This window comes from Nannospalax galili, unplaced genomic scaffold, assembly GCF_000622305.1.
Source record: "Nannospalax galili isolate Female #2095 unplaced genomic scaffold, S.galili_v1.0 scaffold853, whole genome shotgun sequence".
Lineage (NCBI taxonomy): Eukaryota > Metazoa > Chordata > Mammalia > Rodentia > Spalacidae > Nannospalax > Nannospalax galili.
In genome coordinates this window covers 610,713-634,443 of record NW_008332825.1, presented here as the reverse complement: position 1 = coordinate 634,443, position 23,731 = coordinate 610,713, and the positions used below count along the sequence as shown (strand labels likewise).

The following is a 23,731-nucleotide window of genomic DNA, read 5'->3' as shown; positions in this document are numbered from 1 at the left end:
TCGGGACAAGGGCTACCGGGGCGGGGCACACCACGCCCCCCACCCTGGGCAACTTTGCATAAATAAACAAACCCCAGCCATGTCCTGGGGGAGGCGGAGGAGGAGCAGGAGGGAGGGGAGGAGGGAGGGGCGCAGAGATTAGTTTGGGAAGTCGCGCTGGTCGCTCATCCGATCCGCGCGGCCGCGCCGGCTGTGTCAAGTTACAGAGGCGCCAGAATCCGCCTGGCGCGGCTCGGCTGCAGCCACCTCCGCCTATGGGGCTCTGGGTGCGCGCCCCTTAGCCCGGGGACTGACACCCACTCGCCCAGGAGACGCAAGACACTCAAAGGACCCTGGGCACAGCACCAGCCTGGAGGATTCTGCACAGGCGAGAACTGACGGAGAGTGGATCAGATCCCCCACCCCAAACTTGCCCGGACTTGGAAAGTTCTTCGAAATAACTTCTCCGCACTTTGGTGCACCCCGATCGCGGCTCCTGGTGACTCTCAACTGTCCTCTTCCAACTGCTCATTTTTCTGCCTCTTTGGAGAGCAAAGGAAAGGGAAGCATCCACGCGAGTCCCCCCTTTCCTTTGCCTTGCAGTTTGGATCGCGCCTTTTGGCTCTCGCTTTTATTTATTCTATTTATTTATTTATTGGTTCTCAAGACGCGAGGGGATGGTGGCGGAGCGCGCCCGCAAAGCGACAGCCACCGGCGCCGGCGGCCCTGGGGAGCTGGGCGCGCCCGGGACGGGGACCGTGGCGCTGGCGGAGCACTGCGCAAGGCTGCCGAGCCCAGGGTGGTGCGGGCTGCTGGCGCTGGTGCTGTGCTCGCTGGCCCTCAGCCTGCTTGCCCACTTTCGGACGGCGGAGCTGCAGGCCCGGGTGCTGCGCCTGGAAGCTGAGCGCGGGGAGCAGCAGTTGGAGACGGCTATTTTGGGACGAGTCAACCAACTGCTGGATGAGGTTTGTGCCCTTTGTTGCTGCCTTTTATCCCTCCCTGCTGCGCCCCCCTCGTGCAGCCTCCAGACTCCACTAGCCGATGCTCACTGTCCCCGCTGCATAGTCGCCTGGATTGTCCGCCGGGGGAGTGTGAGCAGGGTTCTGGAGCACCAGCTGCATGCACCGGCTCTCCGGGCTCCCGGGGGCCAGTGTTTTAAGTTGGCGGCGCCTTGCAGGAACTAGGCAGGTGGAGGAAGTCCAGCCGCCCAAAGGTGCACAGAGACCCGCTGGACTGGTGTGAACTGGGCCAAGCGAGGCTGGGCACTGGTGGTTCTCTCCCTCCATGCCACAAGGGTGGGTGCTGCCTGATTTTTAAGTCACATTGGGAAGCAAGGAGAGGGAGTTTGTCATCTAAGTTGCCTAAGGGGACAGTCTCTGAAGAGGATTGCTCTTGGCTGGTTCTGCTAGCTGCTCCAGGCCCCTAGGGCCTAACTGTGAGTTTGATTGGCTCTGCTGTTCTTGGGGTCTGGTTAACCTATAATTCTTCTGCCCTGGTTTCTGGAATGGTCCTGACATTTTTTTTCTTTCCTTCTTAGCTTCCTTCTGGTCCCTAAATTTCTTCCATCCCAGGTAGATGAAAAGACACAAACTTGACTCTTTACTGGGGAAATTTTGAGAGAGTACAGGGGGCACCCTCCCCAGAGAGGCAGGAAATACAGACTCTGGAGGGGAGGGTGAAGTGAGGTGGATAGGGTGAGAAAGTAAAGGAAGGACTCCTGGGGGAGGGGGTGGCTTAATAAACTCAGGACAGCACAGAGGACTTGGGGTCTTGGGGTCCAGAGGGGGAAGAGACGGTCACAACCTGTCCCCAGGAGTCCTGGAAAATTTCCATTGGGAAAAATGGGAGGGGTCTTTTGTTCAGCACCAGGGTGGCACAGTGACCAGCAGCACTGGGTTATTTCCCCCTGGCTGGTCTTTATTTTGGCTGCTGTGCAACATGGAACAAATGCATAACCTCTCTGAGTTTCATAGTGATGATGGCAAACTTTAGTGCCCAAGTCTAACAGTATTGGGCCTTCTGCAGCCAGTTTATTCTGGGATAACAGCCTCTTTTAGAGCTGTTCCCTAGGGTGACCTGAGTCAGGAAGATCACAGGCCACCGGAGAGAGAGTGGTCACAGGAATAGGACATGTCCCTGATGTGAGTGACATCCTAGTGCCTCGGCAGGCTCAGGCCATCCCACAGTCTCCTAGGCCTAGGGGCAGTCTCTGGGCTCTTTGCTGGTTGACTGGCTACAGAGGGCTCTGGCTAGATGGTGAAGAAGAAACCTCCCTGGTTACATCCCAGTCTGTGTCAGGGTATCCAGCTCCTAGGACCTCTGGCCTGATGGATTGCTTTACCTTAGATGGCCAGTCATCCATCCAAACGATAGCATGTGTTTGCCTCAATGATTTCTAGACCTGATGTGGCCCCCATTTTACAGAGGGGGAAAACTGGCCAGGCAGTTGCTCAGGGCCATATGGTGACATCAGTTTTAGAACTAAACCTACTAACTCTTGTGTTCAGTCCTCTTGTCATTGTGTCCTGTCACTGGTTCACTGAGAACCAGCTGGGGGCCAGGCCACTCTGGGAACACTTCAGCCCTCTGAAAATTGAGATAGACACAGATAGAAAATGGGCAATCACCATGTCATATGGGAAAAACTAGAATAGGGAAAAGGGGACCAGGAAACACATTACATGCAAAACAGTCTGACAGTGGGGGTAGCCAAGGTGGGCTTCCTGAGGAAGTGATTTTTAAGGCAAGATTTAAAGGGTGAATAGGAGTTTGCCTGCCAAAATGTTTCAGGCTTTGTGCTAAGGAGTCAAAGACAGTATCTGGGGGCAAGAGTGGCGGGGAGTGGGGGGTGGGGTTGCTTTTGGGAATGAAGTCAAAGACTCTGAGGGGTAACAGGGCTGAAGGTGTGGCTGGAAGAGACAGGCAACCCAGGTCAAGATGAGCCTTAGAGATGGATAGAGCTGTCCAGGGGAACTGAGGAGCTATTGAAGGGTTGAGAGGACAGTATCTATGTCTCTAGGATGGGAGATTAAGACTGACAGGAGGCTGCTGCAGGCAGCAGGGGCCTTAGCCTGGAGTGGAGTGGAGTGGGGACAGGGGCTGAGAGGAGTGACTGGATATGGGGCTTTAAGGGTGGCAGTTGAAGAAGGTGTGGGAGGGAGCTGTCCTGTAGTCTGGGGGCTCTTGGAAGGACACTCAAAGGCCCATACAGCCACCACTAGCACAAGTGACATATTCTATTGAAAGTAAATAGAATTTGAACTTGGGTTCCCCAGGCACCCCAATCCCACTTCAAACACTTGGCAGCCACAGTAGCTGGTGACTGGCAAATTGGGCATGATGTCACCGGAAGTCCTCTGCCAAGGTGCTCAGAATTCTCATTGCTGTGAGGAAGTGCGGATGTTGGCTCTCAGTTTCAGAGTTTTCCATTCATCTTGGTGGGAGGGGGCAGAGCAGAGAGGCTCTCACTCCTTATACCTTTTATTCCATGCAGACCCACAGTGACAGCATGGTGCTTCCCACAGTCAGGGTCTTCTCCCCTTAGTTAATTCTCTGGAATCACCCTCACAAGCATGCCTAGATGTATGCTTTATTATTCTCCTAAGCCTTCTTATTTTATTATTTTTATGTGTATTGAGTGTATTGCCTAACTGTAAGTGCACCTGTGTCATGCAATGCCTTCGGGGGCCAGAAGGGGGTATCAGATACCCTGGAACTAGAGTTAAAGGTGTTAGCTGCCATGTGGGTGCTGAGAACTGAACTTGGGTCTTCTGCGAGAGCAGCCAGTGTGTTTAACCACTGAGCCTTCTCTCCAGCTCCCTCCTAGGCATTTTTAGGATTCATTTTATCATTTATAATTATGTGTATGTCTGTATGTCTGTGTATGTGCATGTGAAGGCAGGTGCTGGAGTTACAGGTAGTTGTGAGCTGCCTGATGTGGGTGTTGGGAACCAAACGGGTCCTTTGGAAAAGCAGTGCATGCTCTTAAACACTAAGCAACTCTTCAGCCATCCTAGGTATTTCTTAATTCAGCCAAGTTGATAAGATTAACCACTACCAGAGGTAACTGCTAGGCCTTCAGAGGTATCTCCAGAGCTACTGGAGGGGACCCACCCTTTTTCTTTCCTTTGAAGGGGGGGCAGTAATTCTCCCAGCCAAGGGCAAAGAGCAAGAGCTGAAGGATGAGGCTGAGTAAGATGGCTCAGTGGGTAAAAGCTTTTGGTGCATAAGCCTGGTGACCTGAGTTCAATCCATGGAACTCACAGTGAAAGGAAAAAACTGACTTCTGGAAATTGTTCTCTGACCTCCACAGGAGTGTGTATATATACACTATAAAAAATAATAACAATTTTTTTAATTTAAAAAATGAATGGGAGAGGTAAGACCAGGTGAGAGGAGGTGGGCCATAAAGTTTAGTGATAGACCGGTTCTGTGAGGTGGTCCTGAAGTGGGTCCCTGCCCTCGCAGGGACAGGGAGCTGGGAAGCTTAGGGACAAGACTAGATTCCCCTAAGCCCACCTTGCCGCGATGCAGCCATAGTGAGCCCCCGGGGAGCTGGCACTGGCTTCCTCCTGGGAATGCTGGGAGACCCTGAGGAGGAGGCAGACAGGAGAATGTATGAAGGAGTGGCCCTAGCAACAGGAGGGAACGATGATGCTGAGGATTGGCTCTGGGGCTCTGGGGCAGGTGAGCCTGAGCCACTCCCTGAAGGAGGAGAGAGGGACTGGGGAAGGACCTGTGCTGGACAAAGACTGGGTCTATGGGGCTGAGGACAAGAGAGCTGGGAGTGCAGAAGGCCCAATAGGAGAGGATACCTGGAAAGATGTGAGCCGTTGGCAGACCCCAGGGTCCAGCCTCTGGCAGGAGAGTCAGCACAGAGAGAGGAGGGTTCTGGGAGCTGGGGAGGTGGTTTCCAAATCCAGTGAGCCTCAGCAGAGCCTCTATCTGGACCCTTAATGAGCACTGCAGCTGCTGGGCAGTTGATTTCCTTGCTGTGAAGAAAGAAGTTGGAATGTCCCAAATGGAGAAACTCAGTTGACACTTAGGCTGGGACTAGGTGGGGGTGGGGGAGAGAGATTAAAAACAGTCTAACAGCCACGTTCATTTTGAAGGCTCAGGGCTGGAACAGGCGGGTCTCCCAGGCCTCTAGACAGTGGTCTCTGAGGGAGGCCAGGTAGGCTGCCATTTCTGTGACAGTGTTGTTCCCTGGGACAGGTTCCTGCCTGTTCATAGGATACAGCAGAGCCATGCGTGTGACCAGGATGGCGTTGCCTTCCATCCTCCCCACTCCCGGAGAGTCCTCCCCACTACTAGAGAGGTCAGTGCTCTCCTATCCCATTTTATAGATAAGACTGGTGTCTCCAAACCTCCCTTCCATTCTGTGACTCACTTCTTCCACCCTGAGGAAGCCCTAGGAAAGGAAGTGATGGAAACTTCCAGGCTAGGGTGTTGACAGAGAGCAGGCAGACCCCCACTTCCCTAAAAACATCTATAGGGTATGTGTACAGGGACCTTTTATTGGGCCATTGAAGGACAAGATCAAAGCAGTGGCAGAAAGATTGAACTGCCAAGATGTGGACTGATGTGGGCTCTGAAAAGAGCAGGCAGTGTGTAACAGGGTGGGCCACCTGTGCAGTGTCCTGGATACATGACAGCTGCCTAGGCCCCAGGAAGTGGGCAGACCATAGGTCCAGGTACCCTGTAACACAGCCCAGCAGCCCACTGTGTCCAACCCAGATCTCTGCCTTCCTTCTCGTGCAGACAGTGAAGTCCAGGCCCCTCACTCTTCAATGAGAAGGCAGGTCCACAGGATGCACATGGTGGCCTCAGAGGACCAGGGTATGATCCTGAGGGAGAGATGCAGACGGGTGTCTCCTCATGGCACCCCTTTAGCTGTCCAGCTAACTAGCTCACTGGGGGGCAAATACATGGTGAACATGTGCCTTGCTTCCATTCTGGAGCCCTCAGAAGACGTGGCTAATCAAAGACAGGACATTTTCCCATTAAGCTTATTATTAAGCCTTGGCATCCTTTGCAGTAGTGTTCCAGGATGCTCATAAGAACTAGTAAGTGTTCTATCTTCCTGAAACCAGTGTCACAATTTGGTCAGTCCCAGAAAGATGCCTTTTTCCCTTACTCCAAATACTTGTAGGCTTTTCCAGCATCCTTTGGAGGGCTTTCTGGAGCCATCCCATGAGGGCTCCCTCCCTGCTCTAACTGCCTGTGGCACTCCCTGGATATGCCTGACTTGACATTAAGCTCAAAGAAAGGACATGAATAGACATAGAACACACTGCTGGCTTCTTTGGCCCAGAACCATGGCAGACATTACTAATCACTCAATGCACTTTCTCATTGAACCTGGGCAGACCTCTCAGTCCTTTTCCACCCAGGGCTCCAGACTGCACTTCCAGTCCATTGGCGCCAAAACACAAGGAAAAGTCTCCTGACCATCTGTGGATCAGCCCTAGCCACAGGAGGCAGGTGCCCTCCCCTTGATGGCCTTTAAATATCCTCTCTCTCTCAGTGAGCTAAGCATCTCTCTCTCTCTCTCTCTCTCTCTCTCTCTCTCTCTCTCTCTCCATTTTCCCCCACACAACCTGATAACAGATTCTGCATGTGATGTAAGTGTACTTGTATCATGAAATGCCCATGGAGGTATCCGACACCTGGAATTGGAGTTACAGATGATTATTAGCTGCCATGTGTGTGCTTGGATCTAAACCTGGGTCCTCTGCAGGAGCAGCACATGCTCTTAACCACTGAGCCATCTCTCCAGCCTCACCTTCTGGTTCTTGAGGGCTCAGTAAACAATGGGATGACTAAGCATGGGAGCCAGGCTAGTGGGGGGAGGGGGAGAATGAGAGAGAGAGAGAGAGAGAGAGAGAGAGAGAGAGCACTTTGGTACCCAGCATCCTCCCCTCACATGTCCCCACAGTGTTGAGGGACTGAGGTGGCAGGTACAGAGGTCACAGGGAGATGTGGGGTCCTCCTGTGCACTGGGCAGTGGCAAAGGCTGGGATTTAAGGAAGGAGCAGTGGGAGGCTCTTTGCTCCTGTTTCCCCCAAAATAAAAGAGTTGAGGGCATATTGCCCAGGAGAAGCCTAGAGGTCCTTCTGGATTCTTCTTCTATCTTCGTGTGTGTGTGTGTGTGTGTGTGTGTGTGTGTGTGTGTGTGTATCTCTTTGTTGCTGAGGATGGAACAGGGGCTTCACCCACATGCTCATCCCATACACAGCCCCTTCTCCTGCCCTTTTGGATGACTTCTGCCCACCCTGAGCAGTCTGCTGCTCCCTCAGCCAGCAAGGGGCATAAGCAGTTTCCCTCAGGGGCAACTGAGGACCAGGGCTGGGAAGGGTCTGGCCAGGCTGGGGTCCCCAGCTATTCTGGATGTCATCTGGGCTGCCAGCAGACCCTGTGCCACACTCCCTGACTCCTATGTGGCCAGTGTGTGATATCACCCTGCAGACTGGCCAACACTCTATGGCCTGAGGACAGGCAGGAGGGGGTTGCTGGCAGCCAGGCTCCCCTAGACCTTTACCTGGGCACAAAGGGGTGGAACTGCTGGGTCGAGAGGGAGGCACGGCTTCGTAGGGGACACTGGCTTCCTGTTTCCCATCTGGAGGATATAATGGGGTTTCCCGAAACCCCACATGGCTAGAGGCCACTATGGGTGAGGCTTTTCCTTTCCTTATTGCCCCCCAGCCTCACTGGTCTCCTGGGGGAGGGCTTGGTCTTCCCTTTCCCTCCTCCCCCTTCTTGTTCATGTCCCTCTAGTCCCCCAGCATCCTCCAGGTGCCCCACATTTTTACTTGGTCTATAAGTTACATCACAGAAACCTGGATCTCTGCCACTGGAGAGACAGTTCACCCAGTTACCAGTTACACTTTGAGTACTCTCTGAGGCTGATCTGTATAGAGTCAGGCTCTGGTAAGGTGGTTTGTAGGGCAAACCAGGAAGAAACATCCCAGGACAAGGACGCTGACTGAGGAGGATCTGGTGAACAAGTGTTTGCTAGAACTTTTCTTTCCCTGTCAACTGACTGGGTGGTGAAATTCTGGGCCTAGCAGGAGCCATACAACCTGGCAAGCCCAGTCCTTGCCCCTATCCTGGCCTTACAGGGTCAGCATTGGAAGGAAGGGCATTCATAAGCCATGGGCCGTACCAGGAATCCACAGCCTCCCTGGTCCTCAGGCTTACATTCCCTCTGTGACAGAGAGCACACAACCTCATAGAGTCAACTGTGCCAGGGTTGATTGATCAAGTCTTACTTTTTTTTTTTCTGAGACAGAGTCTCCCTATAGCCCCAGCTGGCCTGGAACTCACTATGCAGACCAGGTTGGCAACCATCTTACAAAAATTTGCTTGCCTCTGCCTCCTGAATGCTGAGATTAAAGGCATGTGCCAACATATCCAACTAAGTCTCACTTTTAATGTGTGCTCTTCATCTTGTTGGAGCCCCAAGCCCATCTCCAAACCTGCTGTCCCCGTTCCCAGCATTAGTTACAAGCACTTAAAACTCAGTGTGTCTAAATCAAAGGGAGATCTGTGTGGCCTCCCTCACAGGCCTTTTGTGCACACCAGGGGTTCCAGACATGCCTTCTTGGGCATGCCCATAAGCCTCCCACAGACCTGTCCTCCTCCCCAACACCACACTGCCCAACCATCCTCCTGACTCACCTGCACACTCCCACTGTCCCCACTCTGACTGTTCACAGAGTAGCCAGAGTGGCCTCGCAATCACGCAGTCTCCTCAATTGAAACTCTTCAACTCCCATTGCTTGCTCTCAGGCCAGAGACAAATCTCTCCCAGTGGCCCATGTGGCCAGTGGGATGGACTCAGTTCTTGCCACCCTCTCCAGCCTTGTGGCTTACCTACTCTCGCTTTCAGAGCTGTGCCACCCAGAAGCAAACCAATAAACAAAAACATGTTTTAAAAAAAAATGACAGGCAGGATGGTGTGTGTTTGTAACCTCAGTACTGGGGAGATAGAAACAGGTAACTCCCTGAAGCTCATTGGCCAACACCAGTCCAGCCGAACTGGGGAGTGTGCACACATGTACACACACACACACACACACACACACACACACACACACACACACACTGCTTTGAGCAATACCTAGAACTTGGCTAATAGATACTTTAATCTCCTTGAAAGAACCACCTGTCACAGACTTGGCATGCAGGGCATGGGCTCCAGACCAGGCTTCCTGGGTTCCAATCTGGCACTCTTGCTGGGTGCTGTCTGACAAGTTGCTTGCTGTCTCTGTGCCTCAATTCCCTGCTCATGAAATGGGTCGAGGCAAATTCTGAATCAATGTGCCTGCCTGGTTCCTAAGAAGCGTGTCATTGTGCCATCTCTGGGGTTTCCCAAAACCCCACATGGCTAGAGTCCAGTCTGGGTGGACTGGATGATCTGAGCCATCATCTGCCCTGGTCCCTCACCTGGATTTCTGCCTCGCATGCTAAACTCAGCTGTCACCTTCCAGAGATGAGCCAGGGCAGTCTAGCCCCAGCTGGCTCTTGTCCATGCCTCTTAGCTACAACCTGGCTAATAATGGGTTTGTAGACTATCTTGTGTCACTTTTTTTTTTTTCTTCTTCAATTTGACAGAGTCTCTCTGTAGCCCTGGCTGGCCTTGAATTCACAGACACCCACCTACCTCTGCCTCTCAAGTGCTAGAATTAAAGGTGTAGGCCACTATGCCTGACTTGATGCCTGGTTTTTATCACTTACCATAGGCTGAGCTCCCTACAGCCAGCCCCTGCACCTGCTTGGTTCCTACTCTGTACTACATGGCACACAGCTATGCTCCATCTTCATCCCAGGAGGGAAGGAGAGAAACAGCTTCAGCTCCCATCCCAGGACTCTTGTCCCTTTACCTGCCCTCTCAGTGCTCCGACCTAAGTTCCCTGAGGTGCTGTACTCTGTGCTGAGCTGCTCCCAACCACAACCAGTTGGGGGACCCAGTTCCTTGACTCTCCAGAAGCATTAGCCAGAACTTGGGTTAGCTGGAAGGAAGGACTTTCCTATATGAAGGCCAGAAAGCTTACACACATAGGACAGGCTCCTTTTGCTGAGCTGTAGAGCTTGGGCCACGTTGGTCTGATGTTCTGATGCAGCCTTGAGGTAGAGGCTGTGTAGGGTATCTGATGGACCACTGGATCTCTGCTTCCATCTGATGGGCCCTCAGGCCTCAAGCTTCCCAGCCACAGTCTGTGATCAGAAGCCAAGCTCTTACACAAAGACGGGAGGGAGGAAGACAGTTCCTTGGGTTCCTTGTGGCCCCCAGTCCTCGAAGGGTCTGGGCGTGGGTGGGTGTCTGGGCTTCCTCCGCTTTGATTTTACCCAACCAACAGAGCTGCCTGCGCCCCAGGGTGTGCAGCCACACATGGGCCTGTCCCATCCCCAGCCTGCTTAGGTGGTGCCACTTCCTGTGCTGCTCTAGGTTTTGGCCACACAACTAGACCTGTACTTTGGTCTGAGCCTCTGAGACTCACTGTGGGCCCTGGCCAGGTCCAGCCCAAGGCCACAAGGAGCAGGTCCACGGGGCAGTCCAGAGTACTGCTGGCCTGGGTCATATCCACAGCCACTTTCTCCTCTGGCAGCTTGTAAACCTCAGAGCAGACAGGGTTTCCCACCACCTCCACCCCACAGGTTCTCAGGAAGGGAGGGGCATGGCAAGTATAGGATAGTTAGCTCACACACCCCCTCCCCACTTCCCACCCACATGGTGTGGCAGTAGCTGTGATGTGGGCTCACCAGCCTCTCTATGGCAGGTGGTGGAGGCCACCTCTGGAGCTGATACCAGGCTTGCCTCCCGGTGCCCACTCTTCCTCAAGACTGAAGCCACCTCTTGTGTTCCCATCCCAATATCCTTCGGCCATCCCGTCAGTCTAACAGATAACTGAGGCCACTCTGTTTTGTGGCTGAGGACATTGAGGATCAGATGTTCTATCCATTGGTTAGAGAAGTTAGTGGAAAAGTTTGGGTGAGACCCTACAAGCCTGGTACCACCACATCAGCAAACTCCAATGCACAACACAAAGCCCTACCTAGAGTACATGCTTCATTGGAGTTTGGGAGCTGCCTGTGCCAGCCCCAGATAAAGTCCCGAGGGCAGGAGGGAGTCGTATCATCCTATCAAAAATTAGCCATTATATGACATTTTCCCTAAATGCTTAACACAGTGCCATGTATATAATACTTAATGTATGTTACTTAGAAAAAAAACTTTTGAGACCTGTAGCCCAGGTTAATCTTGAAATTGTTATGTAGCTGAGGATGATTTTGAATCTCTTTTTGCTTGTTTTTTGTGTGTTTTGTTTTGTTTTTAGACAGTGTCTCCCTATATCCTCAGCTGGCCTAGAACGTACTATGTAGACCAGGCTGGCCTTGATCTCACAGAGATCTGCCTGCCTCTGCTTCCCAAGTACTGGGATTAAAGGCATGCACCACCACACTGGCTTGACCTTGAATTTCTGATCCTACTCCACCTCCTAAGAGCTAGGCCCAGTTTATAGGGTGCTGGAGATTTAGCCCAGGTCTTGATCTATGCCAGGCAAGCACTCTACTGAGCTATATCTCCAACCCTTTCATTGTTTTTTTTTTTTTAACATGGTCTTACTGTGTAGCCCAGGCTGGCCTTCAACTTGCATTGATCTTCCTGCCTCCACTTCCTAAATGTTGGAATGGTAGGCATGCACTAGCATGCACCAGCATGCAGCACTTCACCTGGCTTTTAAATTTTTCTTTTCAGTACTTGGGTTGGAATCCACAGCCTCTTGCATGTCAAGCAAGAGCATTGCCCCATAGCTACAGTGCCGACCACCCCCCACCCCAGTGTGTGTTCTGACTTTCACTTCTAGTGATGGTCCATAATCCTTCCTAGTTTGGTGTGGGGCCTCCACCTCAGCACCTGGGAGGTTGGCAGGAGCAACACCTCACTTTACAGCCTCCCCTTGAGGGCAGACCCTGGGCTGAGAGGCACAGGGACCTCCCTCTGGGTTCACTGCACTACACCACAAATTGGACCCATGTGTACCAGAGACCCAGGGTGGGGTGGAAGCCCTATCCCTTTAAGAGCACTGAGGCTAGGATAGGGGGAGTGAGCGGCCCCTAAGCCCATGCTGGCTGAAACAATCTCTAGGGGATCAAGTGGCTGCCTGGCATCTTCCCTTTGATACCAACACCGGCATTTTAATAACTGAGACCCATCAGGTGGCTGGCGTTTCAGCCCTGGCCACACAAGGGCATTCCAGGAGGCCCTGGCTGCCAGCCGAGAGCACAGGAAGGCTCTGCCTGGAGAGGCTGGGGCCCTCATCACCAGCACCTCAGAAGGTATGGGGCCCCCAGCCTCCAACTTCAGCCTGGGGTCTCTCACCAGGGCCTCCAACTCAGACACCTAAGGGGGCAGAGTTGGTGGGCTGAGCGGGGAAACTGGCCACGGGGAGGGAGTGCCTTGGATGACACTTCTATCCATCTAGAGGTATTTGCCCTCATGAGGCACCTGACTGAGTCACAGCCCATAGCCATGAGGCCCTCCCACTGCTCACGGGATGCTTCAGTCTGATGTTTATACAGAATGCTTGCTGTGTGTCAGACTCTGTTGTAGGCACCAGGGGACAACATGAAGAACACAGAAAATATGATCCATCTTCCTATGGAATTGACTTCCTGTGGCAGAGAGAGGTGACGGCGGAGGGAGATGTTAAAGAGAAAATGAGGCACAGAGAGGGGGTACAAGGTCAGGGGACAGGAAGTACAGGGGATAGGAAGAAAGGAGGGTCTTCTTAGGCACGTGCCAGGTAGACATCTAGACAAGAACATCCTAGAAAGAGAGAGATGGTATGTGCAGAGGCCTGAGGCAGGAGAGAGGCTAGCATGGTATTCCTGGCAGCTGTTTTGAGAATGGGCTGCTGGGTCCAGGGTAGATGTGAGGTGGGGGCATTAGAAAGCTGTCAAGGTCACTGAGTCAGAGATATGCTTGGAGTAGGTGGGGGGGGAAGAGAGGCTTATGTGGGGGTGTGCCTTCACCAGGGGTGCCTCATGGTCCGGCCCTGGCATGAAGGACCAGACAGGCGATAGAGTGAGACAGGGCATGATGGAGGAGTTGGTCTTAGAGGGAGTACAGACTGGGATGCAGAGGTGAGAAGGTGCTTGGGGACACAGATGTGGATGGACAGGTGTGCATGGTGGCAGTCACCTCTGGCGCCCATTTGTGTCTTTGCTGGCATCTTGGTCTGCAATGCTGTTGAGTGAGGGTGAATGTACCCGTCACAGACCTTACAGAATTGTAGCAATTTCCCATCCCCAGCCAAGGCTGATGGGTCACTGACGAGCTGTCATCTGGCAGACGTGTCTCTGCTGCCAGGGCCACAGGTTGGAAAGGATGCAACAATTAATCCTAGAAATCAGCTGGGTGGTCTGGGGCCTTTTCACTAACCTTTGTCATGGGAGGTCATGTGCTCATCTGATGACCCTCAACACCAAGCCTTCCCCTTCCTAAGTGTGGAATGTTCCCTCTTCCTGTCGGCTTTAACCTGAGGACCCCTTCTTGTCCTTACAGTCCCTCCCATCCTGTCTGTCACTAGTACTCTGTACACACTTGCTTCCAGCAGGGTGGATTGACCTTGGTCTCAGAACATCTGAGTTCACAGTTCGGACATACCGCGTGCTGGCTGTGTCACCTTGGGCAAGTTATCTACCCTCTTGTAGTCTGTTTTCTTAAGTAGCAAATGAGGTCACCGGTAAGCCTACCTTAGCATTTGATTACGAAAAGTAGGTGAAATTCTCTATTCCATATCCCCCAGACCTGGGTCAGTACACAATGGGGCTCAGCAGACAGTTTGTTCTAAAGCTTCTGGATCGTCCCCCACCCTCACCAGCTAACAACATCTCCAGTGACATCTTTCAGGTGATTTTCTTCACCTCTATGTGGCCCCACATGAAGGATGAAGTGACTTGGTTAGAGGAAGTAAATGCTTGGCTGGCTGGTCTTTTGGGGCTAACATTGTCAAGAAAGGCCCTCCCCTAGCCTCTCTTGATTTCAAGAGAAATTAGAAATGTAAAGTTGCATGAGAGACTAGCTTTGAACTGCTTGAATGTCTGACAGTGTGGCTCAGATCCCAACCCCTCCTTATTTCCCGTGACCTCAGCTGGCTTCAGGCCCCACTCTGGACTACAAGGTCCTCCCTGTACCGATGACTGACAAGATATACCATACCTGTGGCTGGTGTTCACTGACAGCCTCAAGAAGTCAGGTGGCTTTGCAGAGTGTGTCCCCCTTCCAGACTTCTCAGCAACTGGGGCGGGTGGGGCTGAGATCAGCATAGTCCAGGCATTCTGCCTCCAGCACGGTCTCTGTCAGCCTGTGTTACTCAGGCTCATATAAGGGTCCCACGTGAGAAACAGCGCAGATGTTGGCTTCCATAGCAGTCTGCCACAAATGGCCTTTTTGCATGAACTTTTTGATTTGATTTGATTCGATTTGATTCCTTGCCGCCATGCAGGCACGGTTTCTTGGGATTCAGGGTATCCTGTTTCCTAGGGGCCTTCCAGATTGGCTCTGTGGTTTCAAAGTGTGGAGGAAGAGGTTTGGTGGAGGGGGTGGGGAGTCCAGTGCCTTCCCAGACCGTAGCTTTCCTTCTCCAGCCGACCTGCCTGTGGTCCAGCTTCCTGTGGGTCAGTAGAAAAACAGAAGGCTCTGTCCCTGCCCCAGGAACCTGACTGGTAAAGGGAAACAATTATCAGAGAACCAAGAAACTTATATTATTGTGGGGCTGAGAGTAGATCTTGGACTTGAGTGTGGAGAGTGGCTTATGTTTAATTTCTTTCATTTTTCTGGAGGCCTGTATATTTTTATGGACAAGTGTGCAGAAGTTGATTGGAGAACAAAAGGGCATAATTAATGACAATGAACTGTGAGAACTGACAAGACCTGTTTGCTTGGATTCTTCTGTCTCTGTGGAAGGGTCTTTCCCTCTGCATTAGGAGAAACTGCTTCTTACAAGAGATTTTTCAGCACAAAAGTGAGAAAGGGCAGAACGTGACCCGTCTAGGTTTTGGCATTTTTTGACATAGAAAGGAACAATATGAAATTCTAATATCTATGACCTATTTCAGGGGAGAACGTGGTAAGAGATATTTTAAGATGCAATATTTTAATTATGCTATTTTCTCAATTTTTTTTCATTTTTAAATGTTCAAGTTCAAATGGCCACACTTGGGAGTAGATTTCCTGAAAACTTATAAGTAAAATTTTTCTTACCATTGTTAGAGCAAAGCATCCCTTAAAAATCAATCTTTAAGGGTTTGGAGAGGTGACTCAGCAAGTAAAAGTACTAGCTGCTCTTGCAGAGGACCTGGAATTAGTTCTCAGCATGCACATGGTAGCTCACATCCATCTCTAGCTCCAGTTCCAGAGGATCAAACATCGTCTTCTCACCTCTGCTGGCACTAAGCACATATGTGGTACACATACATAGAACCAGACAAAACACTCATACACATAAAAAGAAATAAATTGTAACATGTTTATGAAGTTTTCCATTAACAGTAGAGTAACGAACACACATTTACTATGTAGCTCCCGCCCCTTCTCATGCACAGCTGCTCCCTTTATCAATATCCCCTCCAGAGACAGAAGTGTACTATTTTTGCAATTGGTAAACTACACTGAAATATCAATATCACTCAAAGTTGGCATTAAGCTTCATTCTTGGTGTTGCACATTTTGTACAGTGTTGGAAACTGTTAGGTTACATACCTACCATTAGAGTTTCATAAGCTGTAACTTCACTGCCCTAAAAAAATGCACTCCTCAGCTGCATCCCTCACTCAACCAATTCACAAAAGTCAACGTTGAATATTTTTATTATCTCTGTACTTTCACCCTTTCCAAATTCCAGTGTAGTTGTAATTAATGCACAACCTTTCTAATATGTCTCCTTTCACATAGCAAATGGCCATACTTAGGAGTGATTTCCTGACTTTATGTGTTCTCCATGTCTTTTTGTTATTGTGAACTCAATTCTTTTTTTTTTAACTTTTACAAAAACTTTATTGAGAATTTCATACATGTATATAAAGTGTTTTGTTCAAATCCATGCCCACTTCCTCCCCTCCAACATTCCCCCCTCTGAAGAGGTAACCCTAAAATCTTTTAAGGATTAGATACAAGCTCCCAAATACTTTTGACATTTTTGGCCTTTGGAACAGAGTATGTTGCTAACAAGCCCAAGGACGACAGCTGGGGCTACAGGGAGACCCTATCTCAAAAAGACCCCCCAAAAATTTATGATTTTTATTTTATATGTATGTGTGTATTACCTGCATGTAGGTAAGTGCACCCATGTCGTGCAATGTCCACGGAGGCCACTGTCAGATCCCCTGGAACTGGAGTTACGGACAGTTGTTAGCTGCCATATGGGTACTGGGATTCAAACCCAGGTCTTCTGTAAGAGCAGTGTTCTTGACCACTGAGCCATCTCTCCAGCCCCTTACCTCCTATCCTTATCACGCCATCCTCTGAAGGGGCTACCCAAATTGCCAATAGGGAATAGGGATACAGACTTCTCTGGCTTCTTTCATGCTGAACAGGGACACAGGGTGATTTTAAAATATTTTATTTTTATTTTATGTGTATGAGTGTATTGCCTGCATGTATGTAAGTGCACCCATGCCATGCAGTGCTCCCGGAGGCTAGAAGAGGGCATTGATTTCCTTGGAACTAGAGTTGTTGGCGGTTTTTAGATGTCATGTGGGTGCTGGGAACTGAGCAGCCAGTGCTCTTAACTGCTGAGCCATCCCTCCAGCCCTAGCCCTGTGTTTAATTTCTTTAAGAACTTGCTAAAGATATCAGATGTTGAGATGACTGTGATAGGCCTTCTCCTCTGCTTCCTGTCATCACCCACACATCAAGTGGCCAGTGCAGGCCGTGAACTGCCAGGCTTTGATCCCAGAGCACACCCCCTCCCCAGCATCCCTTGATCAGTCCTTTCCCTTCCCCACACTCTCCTTCAGGCCAAGGATGCTGGCTTTCTACGGCTTGGGGTTTACCAGCTGTTGGTGACTTGTCTGTCTTTTTGTGCAGAAATGGAAGTTCCATCTGCGAAGGCGCCGGGAGGCCTCGGAGACGTCTCCAGGATGTAACTGCCCACCAGGTAAGGAGCCCTGCGAACACATGAGATCAGATCGGTGTCTCTCGGATAGGCACCACATCCCAGCAGTCCTTGTGTTTCTGTCCTGCACCCATTCATCCTTCCTTCCTTCCTTCCTTCCTTCCTTCCTTCCTTCCTTCCTTCCTTCCTTCCTTCCTTCCTTCCCACATGCATCCATTCAGAAATTTTTCTGCTTGCCTGGCCCTCTCTGAACTAGACTGAATGAAAGCAAAGCAGTTGGTGGATATGGCCACATTTTGAAATCTCATGGGCTGTGGAGAGTTTGGAGGAAGATCAGCCTGACACGTGTGTGTGGACTCCTCTCACCATGTCATTGTTGTGCCTTCAGTTTTTGAGGCATAGTGGGCACACAGGAATGTCTGTCACCTGAATGAATGGATAACTCTGCGACTGGCTTAATCTGGTGTCAAATTGTGCTTTGGCTGTTTGCTGGGCTTTCATGGGTAGATGAACAGAGGATGCCACATGGCCTTGGCTCACAGGGTCTGCCCCTTAGCCGTATCTTTTCCTGTATTCAAGCTGTGTGCAGAGTACCTACTCAGTGCTGGCATCATGGTGGGTGTGGGGTTCAAGTGCACTGTCCATAGTTAACACCAATGATATGAGAGTGTACATGAGTACTCCCCCAGGTTCCTGACTAGGTTCATTAAGCTACTCACAGATGAGAAAGCAACACTGTTCGCTTGAGGGACTAGAATGGACTGGAAGCCTTTGAGGGAAGGGAAACATAAAAACAGATTGGGGGAGACAAGGAAAAATGCTTAAGTAACTGCAAGCACTCAGGAACTCTTAGCGCCCAATGAGGCCTCCTTGACACCTGCTGGGGACTGATGGCCTTGGAAAGGCTCAGTCTGGGCTCCCAAGAAGCTCACAACCCTCTTAGGAACCCTCCACAGGCTCCCCAAGCCAGGGAAGAGAGGCTGGAAGATGCTAAGTATATAAGCTACTCTTTCCATTGCTGTAACCACATTCCTGACAAGAAGCAACTTACAAAAGGGAAGATTTCTTCTCAGTCATGAGATTGATTGATCAAATCATGATGGTTTGAGGGAGTGCAGTCCATCATGATGGAGAAGGTATGACTGAAGGACCAGCCCCTGTCTGTGTCAGCCAGAGGCTACTTACATCTCAGTCTATTAGGAAGCAGAGAGGGAGGAAGGAAGGGAGGGCGGGAAGGAGGGCGGCAAGGAAGGAGGGAGGGAGGGTGGGAGAGAGGAAGGGAAGGAAGGAGGGAGGGAGGGAGACATAAATATTTGTGCTCAGCTTATTTTCTCGTTTTTATTCAGTCTGAGACACCAGCCTATGAAATAATGTTGCTCATAGAGTGAGCCTTCCCTCCTCAGTTAAACCTCTCTGGAAATGGCCTTACAAACACACTCAGATGTGTGTTTCCTGGAAACTCCAAATCAGGTCAAGCTGACAATGAAGATTAGCTATTATACTAAGCATACAAGCAGTAGAGGGTCATATGGTGGGGTGTGAGCAGGCTGGTGGGAGTAACAGTTCCAATGTATTGCCCCAGGAGACTTGAGGCTGGGAGGACAGTCAGCTGCCCCGTCACAAACAGGTCGCTTGGGTTAATTAAAAGTGTGTCCAGAGCCCTGGGAAGTCAACTCCTCCCTCTGAGATGGGGAGACTGGGCCCTGGAGTCTGGGAAAGCTTTCTGTGAGAGTCATGAGATGCTAAGATTCATGAGCTGAGGTGGAGGCATGGGTGGAGTGACAGGGCCTGAGCAGAGTTAACAATTTAATCGTGCTTTCTGCTGCTCATGTTCCACATGATTGTCATCCCCATAACTCTTGGGCAATTGCAACTAAGTTTTGCTTAAGAATAGAATGCTGATTAAAGGCAAAAGACTTGGCACCATGGAAGACAGAGGTTCCATTCTATCGCTGACATTTACCAGCTGTTGGGCCTTCAGTTTCTTAACTTTGCTGGGCCTCAGTTGCCCTGTTTGAAAAACAAGGATAAAAGCCACCAGAGAAAAATGTGTTAGAGACTCAGTAGGCTTCTTGCCTTGCCAAAGATACACAGAAATTCTTCTATCAAACACTATATTGTGCACTGGGGGCACTGTGGCCTGTAAGTTCAAGGCCTCTCTCTTCCTTGTAAAGGAACTTCCTTAATACAGAAACCCACCCATTCTACTTAACAACCAGGAAAATTTCTGTCATGCTCCCCAATTGATCACCTACTACATGCAAGCACTTGAACGCCTCATGTTGGTGGGCAATCTCCCTCAAGATGTTGAAAAGGGGATGGAAGTGTAGCTCAGTGGATAGAGTCCTTGCCTAGCATGCATGAAGCCCTGGTCCAATGCCCAGCATCACATAAACCAGGCATGGTGGCTCATGCCTGTAATTCTAGCACCTAGGAGGGGAAGGCAGGAGAATCAGGCGTTTAGGGTCATTCTCAACTATGTAGTGAGTTGGAGGCCAGCCTGAGATATGTGAGATGCTGTTTTGAAAATCAAGAAAAAATAAAAACCTGTGATGAAAAAAGGTAAGGGGAGTTCTAGCATTCCAAATGCTTGCAAGCCCTCGGACTGGTCAGGGATGCATCGCTTTTCCTGTACCTGCAACCTGCCGCTCAGGTCACCATCTTAGGGTCAGAGTTCATAAGCCTCTTCTTGACTCTTGATGCCATCACAGAGTACACCAGCAGTATGCAATTTTGTCTTTCCAACACTTAATATTGATCCTGTATAAAGTAGGTGCTCAATGAAAATTAAATGACTCACTTCTTCCCCATGGTCTCCACCCTGAGACCACGTGAAATTTTCCCTCCACCATACCCTGGGTCTTGCCTGCTGCTAAAGTTACCACTGTGGAAACACAGCAAATAAACACATTTCTTCTGCACACAGTGGCCGGTGGCTGTTGGGACCAGAACCTCCAACCCTAAACCCGTGCCTGCCTCCTTTGCCGTTGTTACTAAGGAAGGCCAAAGCTGGAGTTCTGTGGTGGGTGTGATCTTTCCTGTGGCAGCCGTGGGCCCTTAGGTAGCATCCACAAGGCTCGTGATACATAATCGTGGGCAGAAAACCTGTCTTAGTCCCTTCCTAGGCTGACCTCGCCAGCATCCTCCTGAGACCCTCCCTGCCCCAAAATAGCCCTCTCCCAGCATCCTGCTGTACACGCTGTTTGCCAGGGGTCGATGGGCTCCCAGGCCCAGGGCAGGATGCCAGAGGTCGGCCCTCAGGGAGAAGGGTCACGGTGGACAGAAGTTCAGAGGAATAGGTGTGGGCCATCTGTAAAGCACACAGGGCAGGAGAAGGGCCTCAGGAACAGATAGCCATACCGTGGGACTTCCTAGGCCACTTGAGGCCAATACAAACATGAGGGAAATTTTCCCATTCCCTGTCCCTGTTCTTATTAACAAACGAGGGGCAGGCACAATATAGACTCCAGTTGGCAAGGAAGCAGCTCCTTCAGGCCTGTCTCGCTGGGGCTGGGTGGGGCTGGCGGCATGAAGGTTGGTAAGTGGCTGATCGCTTCTTTCTGGGCCTGGTCTCTGAGGAGAAGGGTAGGCTAAGGTCTTGAATACCAGACTGCAGGGTTTGGGCAACAATGGTGGGAACAAAAGGTGAGGGAGTCCCCTGGGGCATCGGCCCTGGAACAGGCACATAGATACAGGAAGGATGGAGCAGAGAAGAGATATTGGTCAGGTCAGTAAGGAGAAGCCACAAGGAAGCAAGCAGGAAGGTACCCAAAGAGTACAGGCTCAGCCATCACTGTGACAAATGTCCCCAAGTACAGGGACTTAAAGTCGAGGAGTCTCTCTGACTGAGTGTGTCACAGGTATGGGGGACTGGGAGGTGGTTATGTCATCTGTGTCCCGCGGCTTCCCTCTCTGAGGCCTTCGCAAATCCATTAGTTCTCATAGCACGAAAGGAATGGGGATTAGAGGGGGCAGAACTTAAGGGAGAAGACACTCTTCAGTCCTGCCCACACCCTTCTGGCCAGACCATAGTAATAGGATGATCTATGGTATGCCAGAAGGCCACTGTGCTGAGCAGTTCAATGTCCGGTTAGAATTTTATTACCATGGTAGTGCATACTTGCAATCTCATTACTCAGGAGATAGAGGCAGGAGATTGAGGAGTTCAAAGTCAACCTCAGCTATGTAGCACGTTCAAGGTCAACGCTGTCTCAAAAATCCCATCAATCAATCAGTCTTTATTTCCATGGGAGGTGGGAGAACCAACATTCAGAGCCACCAACACTCAGTTCACAGATCCTTCCAGAAAACACCCAGATCAAAAGCTTTGAGGATTGAGGAGACAGTGTGTCTGGGCTTGACCAGCAGTTTACGGAACGGAGTCAAGAGTGGTGACAGGAAACAGATGGGTCAGGATGAGGGTGGGAAGAGATGTGAAGACTGGAAAGAGGCAGGCTCAGAAGTCGGGTACTCTGTTCAGATGGTGTCTGTGCTGGGGGCAGTGGTTGTCTTGGTTACTTTTCTCATCATTGTGACTGAAGAATACCTGACAGAGGCAACTTAGGGGTGGAAAGGTTTATTTTGGCTCATGGTTCAGGATGACATGCATCAGCTGAAGAGGCTTGGTGGCAGCGGGAATGTGAGGGCCACGTGTGCACATGGAAACTGAGAGCTTGAGGCAGAAGCAGAAATGAATTGCAATCCCCAAGACTTCGTCTCCTAAAGGTTCCACAACCTACCCAAACAGCATCACCAGCTAGGAATCAAGTGTTCAGACACCGGGCAGGGGGGCATTTCATACCCAAACTAGAGCAATCATTGATGGTTGCCTGGAGACCAGTACTCAGTCAGGCTCTGAGGTTGTATCTAGATTAACAGATGTGGTAATCCATTAATGATGTCTGCCATGGGTGCAGGAGTGGTGAACATCAGCACCTGTATGCTGGTTGTGCTTCCTCACCAGACATAATGTGGCATGAGGGAAAGGTTGGAGAGCAAGGACGTGATCCAGTCCAGTGTGTATTGTAGACAGGAAATAGCTATGTTGTAAACGATACCTCAGAGGTAGGAGCAGCCCCTTCCAGGACCAAACTGTGATCCTAGGAAGAGGACTTTGCTTTCTCATGACCGATTTACTCCTGGGTTGGAACAGCCTCTCCAGCTGTTCAGGTTATTTCCCATACGTGGTGACAACTGCTGCCCGAATATCCTCAAATCTTTTCTTTGGCCAGCCTGGTCCTGTTTTCCCTGGCTCCAGATTTTTGTACCCAACACCCTCATGACATTTATTTGCATGGGCAGAGCTTGTCAGCCAGGGTTTTGATCCCAGCTGAACTCCTGTCACCTCCCCTCAGTGGAAAATCCACAGCCAGGTCTTTTGTGGTCTTCATTTTAACTTCAGATAACCAAGAAAAGGGAGACTTCACGTCAGACAACCCCTTGGTGCCACCGACAAATAGAAGGACTGTAGAGAGGTGGTTATTTCAGGAAGAATATTCAAAAAAGGAAACTGTCTTCAGGTAGCTCAGAAACCCTGATATGCATGCAAATAATTGGTGAGCTACTTCGGAGTTATCCCTGGTGAGTCTGAAGGAAGCAGGTCCCCATGACCAGCTGGTAAGGCTCCCCATGACATGTCTGTTGATATCCTTGATGTTCGAATTTTCCCTGAACATGCCCTGTTTCTGCTGCAGCATGAAGGTTAACCATCATGTGGGTGCTGGGAACTGAACCCAGATGCTTCACCAGAGCATCGGGTTGGTTGCTTCCCTCTCCTGTCCCCTCTCCCCTCTCTTGAACTCCGTCCCACAGTAGCAGCAGCCCAATGCACCCTTCAACAACATCCACGGCACTCTATTCTGCTCCAAAGCCATCTGTGACTCCCTTGTGTTTGCGCCCCAATGCCACGCCACTTTTTTGCTTTCTGCCTGATCTCTGACCAGCCTGCTTCTCTTTCAATAAGCCTGGGCTGCACACCCGTTGGACCCTGCAGCGTTCCACCTACTTCTCCTTGGCTACTGTTCTCAACCCTGCTGAATCCTTCACCCTTCCAAACCTGTCATGTGATCCCTGGAGACCTTCCATACATCACCTCCCACTTGAGCCTTGTCCCTTAGTTCTACCATGTGACCGTGTTGACAGAGCACCTAGTGCATGCACAGCACATAATCTAGGTGAAACCTCTTACATGGATAAGTGATGTGTCTAGAATGGAAATTGCAAACAGACCTGGAGGTACACATCTGCCGTGGCCTCTTCCTGACTACAGGCATGAGCCGTCTGATGAAGGATTCGCAGGTGCTTAAGAGCAGTATCACCTTGAGGACTGGAGTAGGAGCGCCTTTGGTGGGTTTCCAGCCAGGGAGTGCTTTGCTCACAAATCAGGTGGCAGCCGCCTCAGCATCTCAGGTGCATGTTTCACAGGCCATCCTTCCACAAAGAGCACGTGACTGCAGCAGCATCTTCCCCAGCGTGTGGCCTCCCCAACATGACCCACGTCATCCAGCACCTAAGCAGGAGTTTTTTTTTTAAAGTGGTTTATTTATTTGTGTATGTGCGTCTCTGTGTGTATGCGTTTGTGTGTGTGGTGAGAGGGAGAGAGAGCAGGACAATTTGTAGGAATCTATTCT

General features: G+C 50.7%; 1 protein-coding gene across 10 annotated transcripts in view; it reads left to right on the top strand.

Moving 5' to 3' along the window:
• Positions 1-507: 507 nt before the first annotated feature.
• Col13a1 (collagen type XIII alpha 1 chain) overlaps positions 508-23,731 on the top strand; it is a 143,257-nt gene continuing 120,033 nt past the window's right edge. For all 10 annotated transcript variants that reach the window (XM_029560965.1, XM_029560961.1, XM_029560963.1 and 7 more), the window contains exons 1-2: positions 508-944; positions 17,075-17,144. In XM_029560965.1, the coding sequence (XP_029416825.1) occupies positions 657-944; positions 17,075-17,144 (358 nt within the window). In that variant the 5' untranslated portion in view covers positions 508-656. The remainder of the gene's footprint in view (positions 945-17,074; positions 17,145-23,731) is intronic.